This window comes from Agelaius phoeniceus, chromosome 3 (assembly GCF_051311805.1).
Source record: "Agelaius phoeniceus isolate bAgePho1 chromosome 3, bAgePho1.hap1, whole genome shotgun sequence".
Classification (NCBI taxonomy): Eukaryota; Metazoa; Chordata; class Aves; order Passeriformes; family Icteridae; genus Agelaius; species Agelaius phoeniceus.
Genome location: NC_135267.1, coordinates 112077969 through 112101015, shown reverse-complemented (window position 1 = coordinate 112101015; position 23047 = coordinate 112077969). Strand labels below are relative to the sequence as shown.

The 23047-nt window shown below is 40.3% G+C and overlaps 1 protein-coding gene across 2 annotated transcripts in view; it reads left to right on the top strand.

Annotated features, from left to right (window-relative positions):
* PSME4 (proteasome activator subunit 4) overlaps window positions 1-23047 on the top strand; it is a 44884-nt gene that overhangs the window by 12163 nt on the left and 9674 nt on the right. For both annotated transcript variants that reach the window (XM_054630723.2, XM_054630725.2), the window contains exons 6-39: window positions 558-621; window positions 2811-2885; window positions 3001-3123; window positions 3526-3618; window positions 4538-4803; window positions 6348-6534; window positions 7203-7292; window positions 8254-8318; window positions 8425-8575; window positions 9687-9785; window positions 10142-10211; window positions 10619-10686; window positions 11825-12040; window positions 13182-13339; window positions 13950-14045; window positions 14628-14683; window positions 15221-15277; window positions 15468-15523; window positions 15606-15704; window positions 15791-15853; window positions 16009-16104; window positions 16460-16591; window positions 17125-17334; window positions 17467-17603; window positions 17833-17886; window positions 18393-18522; window positions 19152-19233; window positions 19532-19685; window positions 20254-20323; window positions 20760-20885; window positions 21223-21375; window positions 21786-21890; window positions 22364-22455; window positions 22835-22966. In XM_054630723.2, the coding sequence (XP_054486698.2) occupies window positions 558-621; window positions 2811-2885; window positions 3001-3123; window positions 3526-3618; window positions 4538-4803; window positions 6348-6534; window positions 7203-7292; window positions 8254-8318; window positions 8425-8575; window positions 9687-9785; window positions 10142-10211; window positions 10619-10686; window positions 11825-12040; window positions 13182-13339; window positions 13950-14045; window positions 14628-14683; window positions 15221-15277; window positions 15468-15523; window positions 15606-15704; window positions 15791-15853; window positions 16009-16104; window positions 16460-16591; window positions 17125-17334; window positions 17467-17603; window positions 17833-17886; window positions 18393-18522; window positions 19152-19233; window positions 19532-19685; window positions 20254-20323; window positions 20760-20885; window positions 21223-21375; window positions 21786-21890; window positions 22364-22455; window positions 22835-22966 (3825 nt within the window). The remainder of the gene's footprint in view (window positions 1-557; window positions 622-2810; window positions 2886-3000; window positions 3124-3525; window positions 3619-4537; window positions 4804-6347; window positions 6535-7202; window positions 7293-8253; window positions 8319-8424; window positions 8576-9686; window positions 9786-10141; window positions 10212-10618; window positions 10687-11824; window positions 12041-13181; window positions 13340-13949; window positions 14046-14627; window positions 14684-15220; window positions 15278-15467; window positions 15524-15605; window positions 15705-15790; window positions 15854-16008; window positions 16105-16459; window positions 16592-17124; window positions 17335-17466; window positions 17604-17832; window positions 17887-18392; window positions 18523-19151; window positions 19234-19531; window positions 19686-20253; window positions 20324-20759; window positions 20886-21222; window positions 21376-21785; window positions 21891-22363; window positions 22456-22834; window positions 22967-23047) is intronic.

Sequence of the window (23047 nt, the reverse complement as noted above, 5' to 3'; positions counted from 1 at the left end):
ACGCTGTCAAACTGCTTCTTTGGTAAAAAGTAACCTGCAGGAATCTTAGTCCCTCTTCCCTACTGAATAAAGCACACAGCAAATCAAACTAAATTGAATTAAGTGGAGTTTGTAAAGGTGAATTTAAGTCCGAGACTGGTGTGGAGGGTTTGCATCCTTGGCCTCAGGTGAATTCAGAGAAGGAGCTAATGACAATTGTGATCAAAAGGGACAAATTTCACAGTGCAAGGCAGAGGGAGATGAGGTGTCATTTGTTTTTATCTGTTGGGATGGTAGAGCTGAGGTAGATAAGGAAACTCCTGGAGAGACAGTTGTGTGAAAGGGGGATCAAAAAAGAGTCAGACAAGAAAAAAAGAAGAAAAGGACTAAAAGTCAGCTTTGGGAATACACTGTGAGCTGCAAATTGATAAAAGTGTGTCCATATTGATCCCTGTTCTTGCAGAATGAATTGAGGGACAGGTAAATTCCTGCAACCACCTGGCAAAGTGAGGGATAAATATTCAGTGAGGGAGCTGCTTTCTCAGTGTTAAAATTATTTTGCTTCTGCTTTCTTTCAGGCTTTGGTTTGATGAATTTATAGGCCTTTGGGTGTCGGTTCAAAATCTTCCCCAGTGGGAAGGGGTAAGTATTTGCTTTTCATCTGCACTGGAAGAAATCCTCATTTAAATATTTCTACAATGTGCTTGCAAGGAATTGAAGCCAAACAGTGATTTTATGGATTTTCTCCTTTCTGCTTTAACTAGTACAAGAAAGCAGAGACAATACTTTCATTATTGTTAGCAAGCAATTACTGTCTAAATAAAGAGACTGCAGTTGTGCTTGGTGAGCATTGTCTAATGGCCAGCTCAGGCAGCTTTTCATTCCAGCCTTGGGAATGCTGGCATTTTCCAGATTGCCTGCTAGTACTTAGAATTATGCAAAGAGCAGTTGTGATTGCTAGAAATTACACTTCTGTTCTGTCTTTTAATGCATCTTGGGTGGTCCCTAATTTTGAGTGGTGATATTTTGCCTTCACTGCAATGAGCTGCTGTCATCTTTGAGATAAAATAAAGAACCTGCACTCCCCTTGGCCAAAAATTCCCTTGGGCTGTATCTTTCAAGGCAGGTAGTCTGCCATGTATCTGTGTGCCCCTGGTGTGTGCCTCATGTGAGGAGATCCAGAGCTGGGAAATGAAAAACTCTGTCTGGAGGCAGCCCCAGCAGCAGCTCAGGTGCTGTTGGTGTCAGCTGAGCTGTGCCTTGGCTTTGCTGCAGTGAAACTTGGCCTATCCCCAGTTTCTTTCCCTGCTCAGTATGAACATAAGCTCATTGGCCATCTGTCTCCTTTTACTAATCTCCTGCCTGGATACACAGGGAGAACTTCCCCTGTCTGAGGAGAAAGCTGATTTCCAAACCACTGTGGTCACACGTTTCATGGGCCTTCCTGCCTTCCATCACAAATCCAGGGAGGCAGCCCTGGGCCCAGCACTTGGCAGTTGTCCAGATTCAAACACTGGTGATGCCAGAGCTGGTTTTGAGATTCTGTGTTCACTTTTACACTTTTCTGATGGCTTTCTCCTCCCCAAAAAACCCATAATTCTGTCTATTCCTTCTGACAGAACTGTGGCAGCCTGCACTTGGACATCATGATTTAGTTTGTTTCTGTCAAACTGTGTAACAAATAATCATCAGCACCCTTTCACAAGTTATCTCTGGTATTTTTTTCCTCTTCCACTGTATTCTGACAGTTTGCTTGCTTTTTTTCCCAAAGCTTTCACTTCTTGTTTGCTGTTCTGTCATGTCCATTTCCTAAAGTCAGGTTCATTCCATCAGGTTGGGATGCAGATAATTAGACACATGGGTTCTGACTCTGCAATCCAGTTTAAGCCTCTGTATGCTGCAAGCTTTTCCTCAGCTTGCTTTGGCAGGAATTAGACTTGCTGTTTGAAGGGGAGCTGTGGAATCTGTTCTGTGTGTGCATAGTAAGGATTTTTTTCAATGTGTATTTCCTCATACCAAATGAAAAAGGCAGATCACTAAAGAAAATGTAACCCTTGTCTTCAGGCTGTGTCTGATGTCCTGGATTGAACTTGGGGGTTTTCCAAAGCTGTCATGTCCTTCAGCCTGAGAGGTGACCTGTTCCTCTGGGCTATCTGCCTCAGAATTAGGCAGGATTATTTAAGGCCCTTCCTTTTGGCTTTGTCATTGCTTCAAAATACTGATAGAAGCATCGAGAGCCTGGTGGGTCTTGCCTGATTTGGAGAAGCTCTGTAGAGCAGAGTTGGTGGGTGATGTGCTTTTCATCATCAGGATACAGGAGTGAGACTTCATCTCCTATTTTTTTGTTCAGCCCTGATATCTGTCTTTCCTGAGGACATCTTCCAGTTCCTTTTTGACTCCTGGGGCTGTCTTCTGGTGATGGAGTGTCTAATTCTTCATGGGCAGTCACAGGCTGCTCTCCCAGCTGACAGCTGATGCCTGTGACCTTTAGAAGCCACTGATGGGTTTAAACCAAAGCACACAAATGTGGCAGCCAGCAGCACACACTGAGTAGGATGGATCCTGCTGGAACTAATTGTCCCAAACAGCTAAATATTGGGAAAAGCTAGATGGATGAGTTGGTGGAATTTTCTTCCATGTCTCTGTATAAATGCTATTTTAGGCCAGTGAAATATGTCCTGGTGGTTCTGATGGAGTGAAATCCCCCTTCCCAAGTGATTTTAGTGCCATGGGTAACTTTTATCTTGTGTATGTGAAGCAGCTGGAGGGCTTTGCATCTTTTATTCTCAATATATTCTAATGAATGTTCCCTTTTTTCTGGTTATTTTCAGCATCTTGTCAATCTTTTTGCTCGCTTGGCCACTGACAACATTGGGTACATAGACTGGGATCCATATGTACCAAAGGTAAGTGCTCTTTTCATGATATGCCTCACTTATCTTCCTTGGTGGGTTTGGTTTTTTAAAACACCTTTGGCATAAATTAATTTTCTAATCCAATGTGTGTTTTTTTTCCTGTCAGATTTTTACTAGGATTTTAAGGAGTTTAAATCTGCCAGTGGGAAGCAATCAGGTTGTTGTTCCAAGATTCTTAACAAATGCTTATGATGTAGGACATGCAGTCATGTGGATCACAGCCATGATGGTGAGTAACTACTTCGTAAAATGAAACAAAAATTAATGCAAATATTTAAATACATATTTAAGATGAATGTTTGTTCTGCTGAGCTCACTGCAGAAGTGTGGTTTTGGGCTTTTTTTTCCATTTCCAAGTCCATTGTTGCACTGTCAGTATGGAATGGGGCTGGAAAGGTTTGTGTCACAGCTGCTGCCTGTGGCATTTGGGAAAGGAACAGGCACCTGTTTTAGTGTGAACCTCAGCAGATGGGATGGAGAGAATTTGCTCTTAGTGCTGAGCTGAGGGTGGGATGTGATTTGCTGCTTTGAAGTCTTGCTGTGGGGAGAACACTCCTGTGCCTCATGCTGCTGTTACCTGTTCATTTGATCTTGGTCTGTGTGATAAAATTCTGTGGTTTATTGGTTTCAGGGTGGACCAAGTAAGCTGGTGCAGAAGCACTTGTCTGGCTTGTTCAATAGCATTGCCTCTTTCTACCATCCCTCAAATAACGGGCGCTGGCTGGTGAGTGAAGGGGTTTGGGTGTCAAGATGAGAACTTTGGCTGGGATTTCAACCTGTCAGCTCTGTGTGCTCCAGATTGTCTGTTGATGTGTGGTGCTTGGAGCCTTGGATTATCAAGATCCACGACTGCACTGTCATTCAAGCCATACTCCTATTCTCATGTCAGTGCACAGGTCCAGAACAAGACATCTAATTTGGATATAGCCAGGAAAAATAAGTCTTTTGGCACTTGAAATGAGGCTTACACACACCATCAGTATTACCTGTGTGATGTCACTTTTTCCTTGCTGATCTACTGCCTTCAAGTTATGAAAATCTGGGATGGGCCTTGGGGCAACTTGGTCTAGTGGAAAGTGTCCCTGCCCATGGCAGGGGGTTGGAACTGGATGAGCTTTGAGGTCCTTTCCAACCCAAACCATTCTGTGATTCTATTAAACAAAGCAAAAAGGATTTTTAATGCATTGTCTAGTTTGAAACATAATTTTTTGATGGTGTAACTAGTGGAATCTTCTGTTAAAGAATGCAAGAATCTCCCTGTGGTAGCTGATGGAAAATAGGGATTAAAACAGCAAGACTGGTCACAGCAGTGCCAGGGGAGCTGGCTTGCTGTTGAACAGGGTATTTGCTTACATGTGAATGTGCAGAGTATGCTCCCAGAGATATCCTAATTATGTAAATAATCTTGATTCTTGACTGTATAATTATGTGATTTTCATTACTTTTTAAATCATAAGGCACAGTGCTGGGGAGACGAAGTTTAGCGACAAATTGTGAACATCCTATTTCAGAGCCCCTCTGAGCGCTCCCTTATTGTGGTTGTGTAATTCCAAGACCGACTCATTTTTTTTGTTGTGCCCTGAGCAGCTGAGGTTGTGCTGCTGCTGCCAAGGCACTGACCAGCATTTCTGCTCTGCTCCCAGAACAAGCTGATGAAGCTGCTGCAGAGGCTGCCCAGCGGGGTGGTGAGGAGGCTGCACCGCGAGCGCTACAAGAAGGTGACCTGGTTAACTCCTGTCCCCGAGAGCCACAAGCTCACGGACCAGGACGTGACAGACTTCGTGCAGTGCATCATCCAGCCTGTTCTCCTGGCAATGTTCAGCAAAACTGGAAGCCTGGAGGCTGCCCAAGCCCTGCAGAACCTTGCACTGATGCGTCCTGAATTAGTAATTCCACCTGTGCTTGAGAAGTAAGTTTAGGAGGAGCGTTGCCACATCCGCGTGCCCTTCCCAAGATGTAAATAGGAAGAGCAGTCATAGTAAATAATAAATGAATTGCTTGCTGTGAATGAATGCCTGCAGTGAGAGAAGCTGCTGATACACCCTCCTGAGCAATCACCTCAGTCAGAAAGTGGGAGTAAGAGAGAACTCAAGTTTTTAATTAATTTGATTTGATTTGTTGTTTGGTTGGTTGGGTTTTTTTTTTAAACACCTGCCAAGTGGCATAGTTCTGGGAGCTGTTGACAGCTCGTGTGCTTTAGGGTAGGCAGTGCTCAGGTGGCTTGCATTTCTGGGAGCATTTTGTATCAGATAGTGGGTGGATCAGTTGAAAAAGCATCCTTTTTTCATAAGCCACCTGGTGGGTTCCAGATACATGGGATGGTTGTGTAGCAATAAAGATTCATTTTATATTTCTGTTTGGTTCAGAACATGTTACAATTTTAAAATCACTGGCATTGATGACTGTACTTTCCAGACCATGTGCCCTGGTGAAATACTTGGTTTTTACTATTTCTAATGCCTTGAGGCCTGTAATTCCCAAAGGAAAATGGTGCTCCTTCCTGCTCCACTGAAAGCTTTCCATCTGTGCTCCCTGTGGAGCCTTTTGTACTTTACCCAAACAGCAGAGGAATGAGTTTGACGGAAGAGCCCTTCCCATGTTCCACAGCTCCCTGACTCAGCTGTTTGTAAAAACTTGATAAATCCACTCTTCTGCAAAACATCCCAAGCCCAGCAGTTGCAAGCAGAGCAGCAGTGCTGGGCAGGGCTGCCCTTTCTGTTTTGAGAGCAGACCCAACTTCTTCTCTGTAGTTCAAACTATCCCTGGAATGTTTGCCTTGGCTGCAGTTCCGGATGGTTTGGGTGAGCTGTGCTCTGGGTGACGTAGGGCGGAGCACTGTGACTTCTGTCTGAGCTGGAGGCTGTTGGTAGCAGCAGGAAGTGTTGTTGTGCAGTTTGCTTAAAAAGTGTTAAATGTCGGGAAAAAAAAGGTTTAAAAATCACAGTAACTTCCCAGGTTTTGATGAAGACGTCTGGACTTTAATGTAACATGAAGTAAGAGGTCCCCTCTCTGTTTAGAGGCAGCCAGGGCACGTTTTCATGTTTGTCACAAGGACCTCAGAGCTGGCATTGCTGCCAAGTCCAAACAGGGAAATCGTGGTAGCTTTGGCTGAACTTATTAATTCCTGTGCTGCAGCTGCTCAGATGGTCTTTAATCCTGAACCAGTGGTGGATAGCACTGATCCAATGGAAGGAGCATTGTAACAAAACAATATTAAATCTGATAAGATAAGAAATCAATATTAAATTGATTAAATTTAAATTAAATAATCAATATTAAATCTGATAAAATGATAAGAAAACAATTTTGGAAACATGGAATTTTTTTTTGTCTTTAATGCAGAAAATGCCATGTGCAGTGCACTTCTATTTTCTTTAAAGGTTTTAGAAACATTGCTGTTGCCAACCTGTTTGTCTCCCATTTTACAGAACATTTCCTTCTTGTGTTTTGCAGAACATATCCTGCACTTGAGACCCTGACAGAGCCCCATCAGCTCACAGCCACCCTGAGCTGTGTCATTGGAGTGGCTCGGAGCCTGGTGTCCGGGGGGAAGTGGTTCCCTGAGGGTCCCACACACATGCTACCTCTGCTGATGAGAGCCTTGCCTGGGGTGGACCCAAATGACTTCAGCAAGTGCATGGTGAGTGTACAAATACTGCCTTCTTTAGAAGATAACCAGCCAACTCATGTTTTCTATAGAAATATTTTATATTTTTCTGAAAGCAGGTAACTCCTGTGTCCAGAATTTTGTTTGGTTTTTTTTTTTTTTTCTGCACAATTTTATTCCTAAAAATTGAATATAACGACAGGGCAAATGCAGTTTAATATTATTAACAGGGCAAAGTAGTTGTGATAATCATTGTACTGACTTTTTGAGCTGTTCTGAACAACAGGATTAAATAGCTGCTCCACAGCTCCTAGTAAATATTCCTACTCTTTTAAGATCAAAAGGAAGCCCTTTATTACTGGGTTTTCATTATATTAAGTTATAAAAGTCTATGTTTTCAGAAATTCATATGAATTGACTTAAAACAATGTAAATATTGGGGTTTTGTAGCTTTCAACTTCACCACAAAATAATGGCTGCACTCTTTAAAAAATTGAGACTGTTTTTACAGTGCTGCCTATTAAGTTTTATATATGAAATCTGAAATAGCTGTTGAAGTTCTAGGGTGGAAGAATTGAGTTCTGGATTTATTTGATTTTTTAGTATAATTTTCTTTAGATCCTGAAGAATGATTCTATACCTTAACTGTCGATTGTAGATACAATAACACTCATTAAAGAGCTGTTTGTACCTCTCAACAGATTACATTCCAGTTCATTGCAACATTTTCTACTCTGGTGCCTTTAGTAGATTGTTCCTCTGTATTGCAAGAAAGAGATGATCTTACAGAGGTAAGAGTGCTGGGTTGGTATAAAAACAAAGCTGTAGCTTAGTTTTCAATTTAATTTTTGTATACAAAGTGTATGCAAAGATATGAATCCTGTTTGTTTCTATCAGTGGAGCTGATACCAGTGTGCAGATAGGCTTTAGCAGTAGTTCTTAGTCACAGCTCGTTGTAGAGAATGTTAAATTCAGGCAATTTAATGTTTTTATGTCAAAACTAAATTGCCTGGGGCCCTGCGTGGTGTCATTTAATCTGGAGCTTTCCCTGCCTTGAGGAGGATATTGGACTCTGTAGTTATTTTAAATAGTGCATTAGATGGGTTTTTTCCTTCGTTTTTCAGGGCTGTTTTCTTCCTAAAGAAACCCCTGCTCCTCTTTCAAGTCCTGTTTCCTTTCTCTGGTTGAGATGCTGTTGCTCTCCCTCTAGATATTGGTTAATCTCTTCCAGTCAGGAGATAGTAACAGCATTAGACAGTGAGTTTTATCCCCCTTATCACCACACCTGTTTGCTGCTGGGACACTTTGTAGCTCAGAGAGCTGCAGGTTGCCCAAATTAAATGGTGAATTTCATTGCTCCAGAGCTGCAGCACTCAAAAAAACGAAGAGGAGTTTGTTCAGTGGATGTTGAATGTAAATCTCTGCCAGGAGAGCAGGTCTGGCAGCACCCTGGCACTCGCTGACCTCCTGCTGCAAAGGAGGATCAGTGGTGAGGCCAAAGGTTGTATCCATGGAGGCAGACCTGATTTCACCAGGGGGGTTATTTGGATACACATCCAGGCCAGGAAATTGGGACAGGACAGTGTCAGGAACCTGTAAAAACTGTTTCATGGAGCACTTGAGTCTGTATGGTGGGAAATGCACTGGAGGATGTTCTCACTTGGACATTGGAAGTAGTTATTATAGGAAATAATCTTTGTTTCCTTAATGAAAGCCAACCTTGTGTGTTTCCTTTGTGTTGGAAAATTGTAGGTGGAGAGAGAATTGTGCTCTGCATCTGCTGAATTTGAGGATTTTGTGCTGCAGTTTATGGATAGGTGAGTGAACTAAGGATAGGGGAAAGCTTTTCATGGAGAACTCTTTATTATAAAAACTTTGCAGTTTCACTTACTAACTCTGCACTTATTTGGGTTATTTGTGTAGATGTTTTGGACTTATAGAGAGCAGCACATTAGAACAAACCAGAGAGGAGACTGAAACAGAGAAAATGACTCATTTGGAGAGTCTGGTGGAACTGGGTCTCTCTTCTACTTTCAGTACAATCCTTACCCAGTGTTCAAAGGATATCTTTAAGGTATGTACAGCATGGGCTTTTCATCTCTTTTAGAAAACTTAATTTTGGGTTGACAGCAACTGGTGCATTCAAATCCTTCTTTCCTTTGTGAATGTGAATTTCCACATTTAACCAAGGGAAGGGCTGAGGGGGCAGCTTGAATTCATGTCAGTTTGGTTCATGATTTTGTCTACATCCCTACAGAGCTCCCCTGCAAACTGATGATAAACACAACAAGAAATCATTCCAACAGTTTATTGTATCCCTGTAACAGTTTAGGTTATGGATTTCCCTGTCTTGATAATGCTGACCCACTCAAGCCCCTGATTTCCTTTTCTCTCCCCCTCCCTCCTGTTCAAGGAGCTGTGTGGTTAATGGGATCAGAAAAATTACCTGGACTAAAATAACTCAGAGGGAGAGGGTGGAGAATCCAGGTTATTACATGGACAGCTTCTTTTCCCTTCTTTCCCATATTTCTGTTGAAATAAATATGTACTTGGAGATGGCAAGTTTTGTAACATTTTGAACATTGGCACTTGGGTATGATTTGTGTTTAGAACCTTTTCGTAAATGCAAGTCTTAAGTTAATTCTTCATTGTCATTAAGTATTTCATTTGTATTTTCCTGTTTGTCCATTATTAAAGTATTCATGGGATATACATTGTATATAGTTGAGCTTGCCTTGCAAGGTGTTGGATGGAAATAATCTGCTTTAAAACTACTTAAATAGTTGCTATTTAATTCCCTATTTACTTGTTAACTGAAGGATGTCTTGGCTTTCCTTCACTGTGACATGTGCAATAAGTTTTCCTGTCATCAGCCTGTGACTTATTCCTGGAAAACATTTTCTGTGTAGTTTTCCAGAATTACCCTAAACTTATATTAGTCATCAAGAGTTATCCACCTCCTCTCTTCCCAAAGAGAACATTTCAGGCTTTCCACAGAGCTGCTTTCTCTGGCTCTCTATTCTGATTTATTTTTTTTTTCTGTGTGGACTGTGGGTTTTTGGTTTAAAAAAACACAGGGTTGTGTAGAGATAGTGCCTTCTTTGTAACATTAAACATTTTGGGATACCTGATTTGTTTTGGTTTTTTTTTTAAAGCAACCTCCATCTTTTTGTCCTCATTTTTAGGTTGCCTTGGAGAAGGTTTTTAACTTTGCTGTTTCAAATATATTTGAGACAAGAGTTGCTGGTCGGATGGTTGCCGATATGTGCCGAGCTGCAGTAAAAGTGAGAGAAAATCCTCTTAACTTCACTCCCTCTTTAAAAAAGAAAATAGCTAATGCTGCTGATTTTTCCTGTGTCATATCTGTATTTTCTTCATGTCAATACAGGTGACTCTTAATATTATGTCTTCTAAAATCAGCTTGTTGCATATAGCAATATTTCAGGAGGTTAATTCACACAGTATTTAACTTGCATATATGTTAAATTTAGCTTTTATTGACTGAGAATCATGCAGTCAGGCTGCCTCTAGGTTGAATTGGAGTTGGGATGCAATCTACTCTTAGATATCTATCAGTGTGTGTGCTGAGCTGCCTCAGATATTTTGTTTTAAAATGGACTTTTTGTGATGCTGTTTGCAGTGCCGCCCTGAGGAGTCCTTGAAGCTTTTTGTACCACATTGCTGCAATGTCATAACTCACCTCACAGGCAGTAAGTTCCTAACATTTCCTGCTGTTACTGGCTTGCTTTTGGGTTGATTTTGGTTAAGCATAAAAAGAATATCTAAAACTCCTAGATGTTTTCCACAAGTTCATTTCAGCAACAGACAAATCCATTGTTCTCTCTAAAAAACCTAAAGTGACAACTTCAAGGCCAAAATCTGTCTGGCTACAAGACCATGATTCCTTTAAAATGTGGCAGTTTGAAATGTCTGCAGACATTCCTCAATTTCAGGATGGTATATCAGCTAAAGTGACTTTCAGCTGGACATGGGTGCGGTGTGCGTTGGAGGGTTGGGAGTCAGATTTTGGGATGGAAGAATCTGGATTCTGATGCAGCTTGTTTGGAAAACCTGGCTGCAGTGTGGTGACAGCAGTGCTTATCCCTTGTTCCTCTAGATGATGATGTGTTACATGATGAAGAACTAGATAAGGAGCTGCTCTGGAATCTTCAGCTTTTATCAGAGGTATTCCCAAAAATGTTCTTCCTGTGCTTGTGTGTCACTGCATCCTGCTTAATCCTGCCCCTAAAAGGAGAAAAAATATAAACTTGTATTAAAACAATGTAACTGTTATGTGAATGGTACTGGAGAGCTTCTGGGTATTACCTAATTTTGAATGCAACATGAGTGGCTGTTGTTTGAAGCAAATAAACACAGTGTTGCATGTGGGATGAAATTAAAGCAATTATTGAGGGGGAGTGAAAGAACAGGGATCAATGCAGGGAGAAACATAAGAAGCTTTTTGGTAAATAGAAATATTTTAAAGTTAATTTAAGAAAATACAGAAGTATTGCTAGAAAATTCAGGATGGGGTCAAGCAGATGACATCACTGAAACTTTTCCAGCAGCCATGGAAGCATCAATTCTATGGGAGCTGGAGAATGGAGCCTGGCCTGTAGGAGCACTGGGGGGTAGGATGGTCAGGATGGATGGAGATGAGAGATCTCTGAAGCCAGGTTGGGGAACTTGGGGTTTATTGCAAAGGGCCTGGGTGCAGGGCCCTGCTGGGAGCTGCCAGCCACAGCTCAGAGCAGGCCCAGGAGAAGAGAGGGGTAGAGAGGATGAGAGGGTAAGAGAGTAAAAGGGTAAGGGAATAAAAAAGGTAAGAGCGCAAGGTTCCCATTACAATACAATAAATCTTCTTCTGTGTTGAATATTCCAATTCTCACTAACCAATCTAGTACAATATACAAATCCTATAGCATTTCCATACAGCCTATAGGAATCACTACATTACCATACTGTGTTACATTTTAAACCCTAAAAACTCCTCTTTGGACCCCTTTTGCCAAGCTAGTGGGGTCTGCTCTGACCCTTGGGCCTGTCTGCAAGCAGAGGGAATTGTTTCATCAAAAGGGGATTACTTTCATCCAGCCACACCATTGTTTTCCTGTTGTTCAGTAACTGAGATATCTCAAAGCTTGCTTTCATTTCAATCTCGCTTATAGTTTCCATATTCTCAAAATCTTTTGCCAGACAATCATATTTATAAGGCTTTCCTGTTTCATCTTCCCCAACACTGGCCCAACTGGGCTGAGCAGGGTGACCCTGTCCAGCCCTGCAGGAGCAGACTGATGTTTGCAATGTCTCTCTGTGCCCCCAGATCACTCGAGTGGATGGCAAGAAGCTGCTACTGTACAGGGAGCAGTTTGGGAAGATACTGCAGCGCACCCTACACTTAACCTGTAAGCAGGGTTACATTCTGTCTTGTAACCTACTGCACCATCTTCTTCGTTCTGCTACACTTATCTACCCCACAGAGTACTGCAGTGTGCCAGGTGGCTTTGACAAGCCTCTTTCTGAATACTTTCCTATCAAGGCAAGGATTTTCATTTATTTAGGATTAGAGGATTTGACTTTTTGTTGGTTTGTTTTATTTTAAAAGCGGTCGTACGCTCTATGGTTTTATTTGGAGATTTCTGGATGATGGTAGCACCAATGGGAAGTGATGCTTTGGGCTTTGAAATAGAGAGCAAATGACAATTGATTTAAAGTATGTTGGTAGCAAAAAATGAATACTGACTGTTGTTTGAGTAGTTTTATAGTTTTGAGTAGTTTATATGACTTCCTGGTGGTTTGTGATGTGTGTTTTTTACCATGATTGCATGATTACAGTAAGTTAATACACAGCAAGGAGATGTGGTGTTTTACAGGTCAGCAGAATGACAAATAATGATTCTACCATGAGCTTGAGATAAAATGAAAGCACAAGTGGCAATATTAAAAGTTACTGAAACTGTCAGAAGTCATGTGCTGCTCTGCTGTTAAGACTTTGAGGTCAATTTATCAACATTCCAGCTTAAAGGCAGCAATTTTCAACTGGCTTGTTTCAATATACAACTGCATTTTGCTGAAAAGTGTTTTTACATAATTCCCAATTGCAAATAATCTCTTGTTACTGAAAGCTAGTGCAGTTTTGTAACTGATGGAGACATCCATTTGGGCCAGTTAATCATTTAAAAACAAGCAAAAAATGTCCCAAATGCCAAGCACCAAAAAACTCCAACAAAACAAACAAGTCAACAAACCCCAAAAAAACTGACAATCAAACAGTCATTTTAAATTCTTCCTCTGAAACTGAAAAAGTTCACAATGACTTTGCTGTTCTCTATGGGAGTATGAAAAGTCTGAGTTGTACTTAAGAATGTGTCTGACTTTATATCCAGTCAAAGGAATAATTAAGTTATATTTCAATTAGACCAGTGCAGTCCTTCTCCTTTTAGTGCTTTCAGAGATGTGTTATTTTCTAGCTATGTGTCAGCATACACAGGATTTGGATTGCTGTTTTATTTTATGGTAATGGTGTTTTTCCTAGACTTGTCAGGATAACTACTTTACTTTATAGCAGCAGTCAGTTCCCATGTGTTTGGGGTTTTTTTAATAATATTAAATGCTGTTTTTTAAAAAAAAAACACAATTCAAATAGCTTGATTAATAAGAAGCATCTTTATTTGCTGCAGGACTGGGGTAAGCCAGGTGACCTGTGGAACTTGGACATCCAGTGGCACGTTCCTTCATCTGAGGAAATAAACTTTGCTTTTTATTTGCTGGATACATTCCTGCAGCCTGAGCTCACCAGGCTGGAGCTCTATGCACTTGGAGAGCTGGAGATGTCCAGGTAGGATGAAGAAAGGTGCATGTAGCCATTCCTAATAGTTCTTGCCAGTCACACAGGCAGTACAAAAACCGAGAGGAAAATACTTATAATGTTGCACTTTGATGTTATTTTAAGATTTCCAAAGCTCCTACTTCAGCTGAGATAGCATCAAGATTTCCTTCAAGTAACACAGGAAAGAAGGTGTTCACATTTTGCATTTTAATTTATCTTCAGACTGTAAAATATTCACTCCTTAAGTATTCCCTCATCCTTCCCATGGACTGAAGGAATTGTCTTGGCCTTGGGTAAGGAGTTATTTCATAGGTTTTAGCTGAGATTTAAATAAAATTCTTCAAAGCAGTTTTCACATTAGTTTATCTTACCTGCACAGTTTTGAAATATAAAATTGCCCATGTTTTCCAGAAAATGAAGTTAAATATTGGGGTTTGTAAACAAATTAGATTGTCTCAGAAAAGCCCAGCTTGATTTCTACAGTGCTTCCTTCTGTGTTCAGAACTGATGAAACTAAGGAAAAACTTTCCATAAAACTTCACAAAAAATATGTGGTTTGTCATTTGTGTATTTTCAAGCAATTAACAGATAAGTAACCAGGTTTTCCTCTTTGTTTAAGAGATGATGTGCAGCAGTGTCTTGCCATTGTGCACAACTGCCTGATTGGCTCTGGGAACATTCTGCCTCCTCTCAAAGGAGAAAAGGTGGCTCATCTGTAAGTAACATTTATTTTGTATCCCAAACAATCTCAGTGGTTGTGCTCCTTCATGCTGGGTTTTAGTGCTTTCTTACTGCTGTTGTCACACAACTGCTGCTAGAAGCTTGCTTTTAGGGAACACTCATAGTAAATACCAAGATACAGAAAATTCACTTGTCAGGAAAGGATTCCAACTCTCCTGTCCTTCCCTACAACAGGGAGCCATGTGTGTGTTTCTGTGAGTGTGTTCACAGGTTGGACAGACCAAATTCTGCCTGTTTAATAGAACTGATGAGGTTCTGTTAACTGGGAAGTCAAAATTCTGGCTTCAAGGTGTCTTTATGGTGTCCCTGCCTCTGACAAAGTCTGACCCAAAGGGTCAGACCATTAAATGGTTAATTTAATTAAATTAATCCATTAAATTAACCATGAAATGGTTAATTTATAAATGTGTGAACTAAGACGCACTATTACTAAATCCAGAAGTCTATGTGCTACAGCCATGAAATTTAACTTGTTAAAATTAATTAAATGCCAGTGAAATGCACATACCTCATTATTTGTGTCATGTGTAGTAATACTTAATTCATTTTCATGCAGGGTCCCAAGTCTGGTGTCTTTAGAAGAGACAAAGCTGTACACCGGTGTTGAATATGGTGAGTAGATCCCTGTCTGTTCAGGTAGGCTCTAACTGTTGCTTTTTTTGGTTTGGTTTTGGGGTTTTTTTTGGGTTTTTTGGTTTGGTTTTGGGTTGGGTTGGTTTTGGGCTTTTTTTGTAAAAACAATGGGTTCTTTTGGAGACCATAATTTTGATTCTTCTCTTCATAGAAATGGGTTTTTATGACCCACCATCAGAGTTCTGTGTACACACAGTTTCGTTTTCAGCAGTGATACACGAGATACAGATCTGGCTGGGGAGGGGAGCTCTGCATGTTGCTCAGTTCCCATAGGCTAAATGAACTGCCTGAACTTTAGAAATAAAACTGACTGTCAAGGCAGATAAAGAAGGTTGTGTAGCTATAAAACACAAGCAGCTGAGGTGATAAACTGAAAGCCGTGCCCTTAGATGTAACAAATGGTTGTTTTTATAATACTTCATACTGCCAGTTCTGAATAGTCTGCTCTGGCTTTCCACAATAAATTGCTTTTTATGCTGTTGTATGATTAACAGAAAATGTTTTGTTTTCTTTTAGATTTATCCAGGGAGAATTACAGAGAAACAATTGCAAGGGTTACAAGGAAATTGCTGCGTAAGTTTGACCACTCCTGTAACTAAAACCAACTCTGTCATACTTCAGTATGATTTTATAGATGAGGAAATTGTAGTTGTTTACTTTGCCTGTAAATTCTGAAAGTTAAGCTTTGCAGAAACAAAATCATTGCTAATTTTTAAAGCTCTTTTCCTTGTCTGATTATACATTTCATTTCTCCCAATTGTAGGTTACATTCTTGATAATTCAGAAGATGATACCAAGTCGTTGTTTTTAATAATAAAGGTATGTTTTACATTTGTAAAACTTAAGGCCACATGGTTTGTTTTGGAAAACAATCACTCTTATCCTCTCTTTCTTTCCACAGATTATCAGTGATGTTTTGCAGTTCCAAGGGTCTCACAAGCATGAGTTTGATTCACGATGGAAAAGCTTCAATCTAGTGAAAAAATCAATGGAGAACAGGGTCAGTGACTTGGCTTTGTGAAGCTTTGATTCCTGGTTTGCAGATCTGATACTGAAATCTAACCCAAAGGATGCCTTTTTTTACAGCTTCAAGGAAAGAAACAGCACATCAGAGCCTTGCTGATCGACAGGGTTATGCTGCAGCATGAGGTAATTCTTCCCTTTCAATCCCCACTAATTTGCTTGAAAAGCTGCATTGCATAGTTAGCTAAATGTCATCATAACAGTATTCCTGCACTGGTGTTTTTATATGTGTGAAATGTAAAAAACAATCTGTCCTCTCTTTGTGCTTCCCGTGGATTCAGCTGAGAACTCTGACGATGGAAGGCTGTGAATACAAAACTTCCCACCAGGAGATGATCAGGGACCTTCTGTGTTTGTCCACGAGTTCCTACGGGCAGGTGAGGAGCAGCCCCTTTTAAACTGAGTAAACTGAGCCCCTTTTAAATTTGTGGAGTATTTTGTTGGTCTCTTCAAGTGATTCTACATCCTAAATCTGTTGTTCTGGCTGTTTGCTTTTCAAATGTGCTTAAAAACACCTCCTTTCTGGCAACATAGAGAATCTTCTGTAACTTTGTAGCTTTTCTCATGTAAATGCCAGAAACAAGAAGTAGAATTTTATAAACAGGGTGGGGTGTTTACAACCTTCCACAAATAATTTTGTTTCTGTGCACAAACACATGATAAAAACTTTATGCAGAAATAACTGAAATAGATGAGGATGTTACTTTTATCTAGTAAATTTTTTTGTTTCAGGTCAGAAGTAAAGCTCAGCAAGCATTCTTCACAGCTCTGGGAACCTACAATTTCTGTTGCAGAGATATCATTCCCTTAGTTCTGGAATTCCTGCGTCCTGATCGGCAAGATGTCACTCAGAAGCAATTTAAAGTACTGCCTCATTAACTTGGTTTTGTGGCTGTCTTTTGGAAGTGTTTAGATGAGAATTTTTAATGGGGAAAGTGGGATTTGCTTGTTTATCAGCATGACTGCTATTTTCATGGCTAATAGGCATGACTGGTGGAAGGAATTATTTGCATTAGATCTATTTTCAAGAGAAATATTGTGTTAAAATATGTTCCCTGTGTGCTCAGGTATTACCAAAATGTGAGTTAGCACCTATTTTTAAGTTATGGAATGGAAATTGAGAAGCTGTAGTCAAGGTGAAGCAGTTGTGAATCATCTTCTCTAACATAATTGAGAAATCAGGCAGCCAATCTGTGGATAAATTAATTGGCAGGGCTTCCAATCTCATTAAATGAAGAGGATTCTGTCAAATTACTGAAGATTTTGCACTGTGAGGCTGAATGTTTATGGACATTTTCATGATTTGGTAGCTGAATTTTTATTCTGTGTGGGTGCATGTGTTGATCTCACAGATGAGCTGAGTTTAACCTTCCCAAACCCCATCCTCCATCCCACAGGGTGCCTTATATTGTCTGCTGGGGAACCACAGCGGGGTCTGCTTGGCCAATCTGCACGACTGGGATTGTATAGCACAGACATGGCCAGCAATTGTCTCTTCTGGGCTTAGCAAAGCCATGTCCTTGGAAAAACCATCCATTGTCAGACTCTTTGATGACCTGGCAGAGAAAATCCATCGGCAGTATGAAACCATTGGGCTGGATTTTGCAGTGAGTGATCAATTCCTTGGTGTTCAGGCTTGTCTGTATGGACAAGGAAATTCTGTACTCTGCTGATTCCAAAGCAGAGACTTTAAAAAATTGTAAGTTGAAATCCTAAATCTTTGCACTGTCCATCAACAGGTTCCAGAGAAGTGCATGGAGGTGGCTGTTCTGCTGCAGAAGTCAGGACAGCCAAATTCAGAGTTCCCAGCTCTGGGATCAGAGGAAATTCAGTTGGGGATTCAGCGACAGAAGGAGAAGAATGCTGAGGCTCTGAGGTGAGTTCAGCTTCCTTGAACTGCACATTAAATGTCATCATCCAAAGTGGCTAAACTGAAAATGCAGCCCAACAATCCTTGGACATTCTGGATCTTTTCTCTACACTTCTATCTGCTCTTTGCCTCTTCCTTTTTTACCTTCACACACCTTTTGTTGAGGAACTTTTCCTCTAGTTTTCAATGGATGTCTCAGTACCATGTGGTTGGTAACTCCCTCTTTTTCTCTCAGGAACTATGAAAATTTGGTCAACATGCTGCTGGACTGTGTGGAACAGCGAAATCTGTAAGTCCCCCTTTTTTGTGCATGAAAGCTTTTTTTGGGGTGGATTGGAGGGGGTTGCATGGATCAGTATCCAGGGGGACAGTTACCCTGGTCTTGGACTTATTTGCACTGGGAGCTTAATTTGTTAATATAAAGTATCATCACATCTTGGAGTTCAGCTTTTTCCTTAATTAGTCTGGCCTGTTACTGAGGTTTTTAATATTTTTTTAAATTTAAAAAGCTCTGATTCTGTCTGTAATACTGTCATCAGAATAGATTCTAATTGTTCCCATAGTATTTGTGTTAAAAACCTTGTAAAATAATATCCCTATAGGTATTTTATATTTTTCCACCTGTGTGTTCCCAGAACACCGGAGGTTTCCCAAAATGAGTTAAGCTCATTGATTACAGCAGTACCATTAATTTATGTATTTCCATAATCTTAACACATGTAATCACTTCTGAGTAAAAGCACTACATAAACTTTGTTATTTACACTCTGTTTTGAATATTTGGGGTTTTTTCAGGCCCTGGAAGTTTGAACACATAAGCATTGGCTTCCTGTCCCTGCTCCTGAGGGATGACAGGATCCTGCCCCCCCGTGCCATCAAATTCTTCGTGCAGTGTCTCAACCATGACGCCATCGTGGTTCGGAAGGTGAGCCCAGGAGAAGGATTTCCTCTGGGTCTGAGCTCTTTGGGCTTTACATCAAGTGCTCATGGGGTTTTGTTGGGATAAAACACAAAAACTGAGGTGGAACTCCCTCACCCCCCCTTCCAGCCACGCACGTGTACAAAACTCCCAGTCCAAGAAATGGCAATCTTGGCAGTGCTGTAGTGTGACATGTGTAAATCTGTAAACTGTGAAGATGTGGGATGGGCTGAGTTCTTGTTTATTTCAGAGTTCTTTTGCAGAATTTCTTTTGCAGATGGCTGCTTTTCCCACCTGCAGTTTGTTATTTGAAGGGAGCCATCAATGTGTTTCGTTTGTTCCGTTGCTGCCTCAGTGAGGCTCAAAACAAACCTTCTTTTCCCCCCAAAAATTATTAAAACAATATTAACTTCAAATTATTAAAACAAAATTATTAGTGAGAGTTTTCTGGCCTGTAAAGTAATTCATGTCCTGTATCCCCTGAAAGAACCAGGGTTATTTCCTTAGTATTATCTGGGATTATTTCCTTATTTCCTTCCAGCATTCAGTGTGTTTTTTAGGGATGATGACCCACATCCTTCTGAGGGAAATGTATGGAATGAATACATTAATGCCCATTTTTTACTTTTCTTTAGGTGGCCATCTCAGCTGTGGCTGGGATTCTTAAGCAGCTTAAGAGACCACACAAGAAAGTGCCCATCTGCCCCTACGAAATAAGTACGTTTTATTTAATATAAGACATATCTTACATTTATCCTAAAATGTTTTTCAAAGCTTTTCTGGTTAAATTAAACATAGAATCAGGATCTTTTCTTTTCTCCCTGGTTGTTAATGTTCTAAGCAAATAGGTAAATATGATACAGAAGTAGTATAATTGGCAATTTTTCAGTTTGTGGCTTTTTTTGCCTTTGGGGTTATTTCCTCTCCGAAAACCTTGTGAGAACCATTTGTATGTCTCCTTTTAAATTTTGATGTATTTTTATGCATGTTAATTTTGATTTTCCTCTTGGATCAGGCGGGACCCTGAAGCCTTCCAGCATCCAAGCTGGTGACAGAGCTGACAACCAGTGGCTGCACTACAACAGCCAGAGCCTACCAAAGAGCAAGGAAGCCTGGGAGTCCTGCTGCTTTGTGGAGAAAACACACTGGGGATATTACACCTGGCCCCAGTGAGTACCATTAGCTTTGAGGTGGAGCTGGGAGAGTCAGCAGGAAAAATTCTGTGGGAAATAAAATCCTGGTTTATTATGATTTTTAGTTTTCCTTATAGATATGTATTTAACTTGATTGAACAAAAAAAAAAAAAAAAACCACAAAAAACCCCCAGTTTTTTTCCTGTGTGCTCCTTGCTTGTTGTACCATTTCTGGGTGGGTTTTGTGTTGGTTGGTTTGGGGCTTTTTGTTTATTGTTTCTTTTCTACCCATTTCTCTCTATATGGGCTATAGGCATAAATTCCACATGGCTGTTAAACTGCTGCTGTTAAAATGAAATACTCATATTGGGAATTAGATATATGTGGAGTATTCTATCCCTAATAATTCTGGATTGCTTGTATAGCAAAACCTTCAATAACAAACTTTATTCTGTTGTAAATTTTCTTCTTTAAATTTCAGTCTTTTGGAGTTGTGGATAAGTTCTATTTAATATTGAGAACATACACTAGCACATGTTATTGCTTTCTATTTTTATTTTTTATTTTAGCTTTTTATTATTTATCTTTTGTTTTTAATATTCAGAACTATGACAGTTTATGCTCCAGCTGAGCAGCAACCAAAGCTTGGGCGAAGGAGAGATGAGCTGACAGAGGTAAAAGTTGAAAGTTTGTGGGTTTGTTTTAATAGTACTTCTCCTTTCTTCTCTTAAGATTAATGTGGAGACCCCCACAAGATGCTTTTAATTGTATTTTTCTAATTCTTATTGTGTCAGCATACTGCTGGAAGGAGTTGTTATTTTAATGTATTGCTGCTTTTCTCTCGGGGATCATGGAATAATTGTATTAATGAGCACTTTCTTGTTGCCTTTCAAATCATGATCAGACTTGAGAACAAGGTCATTAATGACAGTGGGAAGGAATGATTTTTAGGGGTTGTGGTAATTCCCTATAAAATGAAAGGGGAAATGGATAAGCAAGACATTTCTTTCCTTGAGAATGCAAATGAAACATGGGACTTGTAAAGACTGGGGTATCACTGTGACAAGCAAACACCTTAAAGCTAATCCTTTTTTTTCCTTCCTATTACAGGAGGAACAAATTATATATGATCACTTTTCTGATCCCAAGTTTGTTGAGCAGTTAATAAAATTTTTGTCTTTAGAAGACAGAAAGGGAAAGGACAAATTTAATCCTCGCAGATTTTGCCTCTTCAAGGTAAGGAGAGTTCAATCACTAAATTGCTCTCATTTTGTAGACAATTCCCAGAGCATGGAAAAGCCAAAGACTTCTGGGCTCATACTGTTGCAAAACATTGATTTTTAAAGCTGCTCTGGGTAGTTCTATTAATCCTCTCTTCTGATTAACTACTTAGGGAAACATATTTAGAGTACTGTAATGGTCTGAAGGACACTGGTGTATAATGCTCTTAAAAAAAGCAAAGTAATTTCACTTTCTGCACACTCAAACTCAAATGTTTGACAATTCTGTGATGTTCTTGGGAAGACAGTGTTTTAGATAGATGCTGAAGACCCTTTCCCCTCTTGTTTTCCAGGGCCTTTTCAGAAACTTTGATGATGCCTTTTTGCCAGTTCTTCAGCCCCACTTGGAGCAACTGGTCGCAGACTCCCACGAAAGCACCCAGAGATGTCTGGCTGAAATCATAGCTGGCCTCATAAGAGGTTCTAAACACTGGACCTTTGAGAAGGTGCTGGAGCAGTATTTTTGAGTCATTCTTGGAAGTTAAAGAGTAATTTGGAATAATTAGTTCGATTAGAAGTTGAGGTCTTGATTGCCAAACTCGGAGCACAATTCATTGCTTGGTTTGCTGCCTGTTCTTGCCGGGTGTTGGGAAAATGCTCCACTATTAAAAGTAGGAACAGTTTGATGTTAAGGAGATGGCAAAGCTGATGTGTTTTGTAATTTCCAATAGGAATTAGTGATTATGTCTTCCTTGGACTGCTAAATACTTATTGAATCCAGGCCTAGCTATCTATGCCAAGAATAATCCTGGGAGAATCAGTACAAAAATAAAGAAGACATTTTAATATCTGGGCTGGGTAAAATCTTGTAAAAGTAAAATAGTAAAATCTTGTCTCTTGTGGTTTTGCTGGGCAGGTGGAAAAACTTTGGAACCTTCTGTGTCCATTGCTTCGAACAGCTTTATCCAACATCACAGTGGAAACATACAATGACTGGGGCACCTGCATTGCCACCTCCTGTGTAAGTATCCCATTTATTGTCTTCTACAGCTGGATCCACTGTGGATTAACATTCCTGCAGTGAACTGGGAGCTGTGGTGCTGGGCAGCAGGGTCAGTGATAGGTCACAAATATCTTGGGCCAATAATTATTTCACATCACTCAGCAGAACTCATTGTAGCTTGTCAGCCAGAACCCTAATTAGCAAAATTCAGGCATAGTTATTCAGATATCTCAAAAATGAAACCAAAAGTCCTTCTATTCTGATTGTATTTACCAATTAATTACAACTGTGTATAGTTATATTGGGTTTTTCTTCTATTGAGGTTCATTGTGAAAGCATCCTAAATATTGCCCTTATTTAATAAATAAATCCAGGGAATGAAAAAAAAAAAACTCTTTCAAAACTTTCCTTGTTTATAACTTATTTTATACATTATTTACATGTTCAACCCCCCTCATTTACTTACATCTCTGTTCCCTGTTCTTTTCCAGGAGAGCAGAGATCCTAGGAAACTGCACTGGTTGTTTGAATTGCTGTTGGAATCTCCACTGAGTGGTGAAGGAGGATCATTTGTAGATGCCTGGTAAAATGAATTTGAACTGTTTTATTGTGCTGAATAGAGTAGGAAATACAGCCTGGATAAGCTGTGTTGGGAGGATGCTGTGCCAGCTGCCTTGCAGGGGAGGAAAACAAAGGCAATGCTTTCCAATCAGCTTTCCCCACACAATGGCAGATTCTTCATGATAATGTTTTTAATATAATTCAGTTAAGAGGATGGCATGGTTTGGGGGTGGCAGAGCAGCAGTTCTGTTGTTTCACTGGACAATTTTTACCCATCTTTGCTCACTGGAGGACACTCTGGTGCACTGACACCCTTGTGCACATTCCCAAACAAAGCCTGGAGGGGACTGGGGAAGGAGGAATGTTCTGTAGGACTGAAAATGAGCTGCTCTCATTCCCAGCCGCCTTTATGTGCTGCAAGGGGGCCTTGCCCAGCAGGAGTGGAGAGTGCCAGAGCTGCTGCACAGGCTGCTCAAGTACCTGGAGCCCAAACTCACCCAGGTCTACAAGAACGTCCGAGAGAGAATAGGAAGGTCAGTGTTGTCTGCTGCAGTTCTTGGTGGGTTTTAAATCTTCATTTTATTTGAGTAGTTAGGTAGCTACATAATTAACCT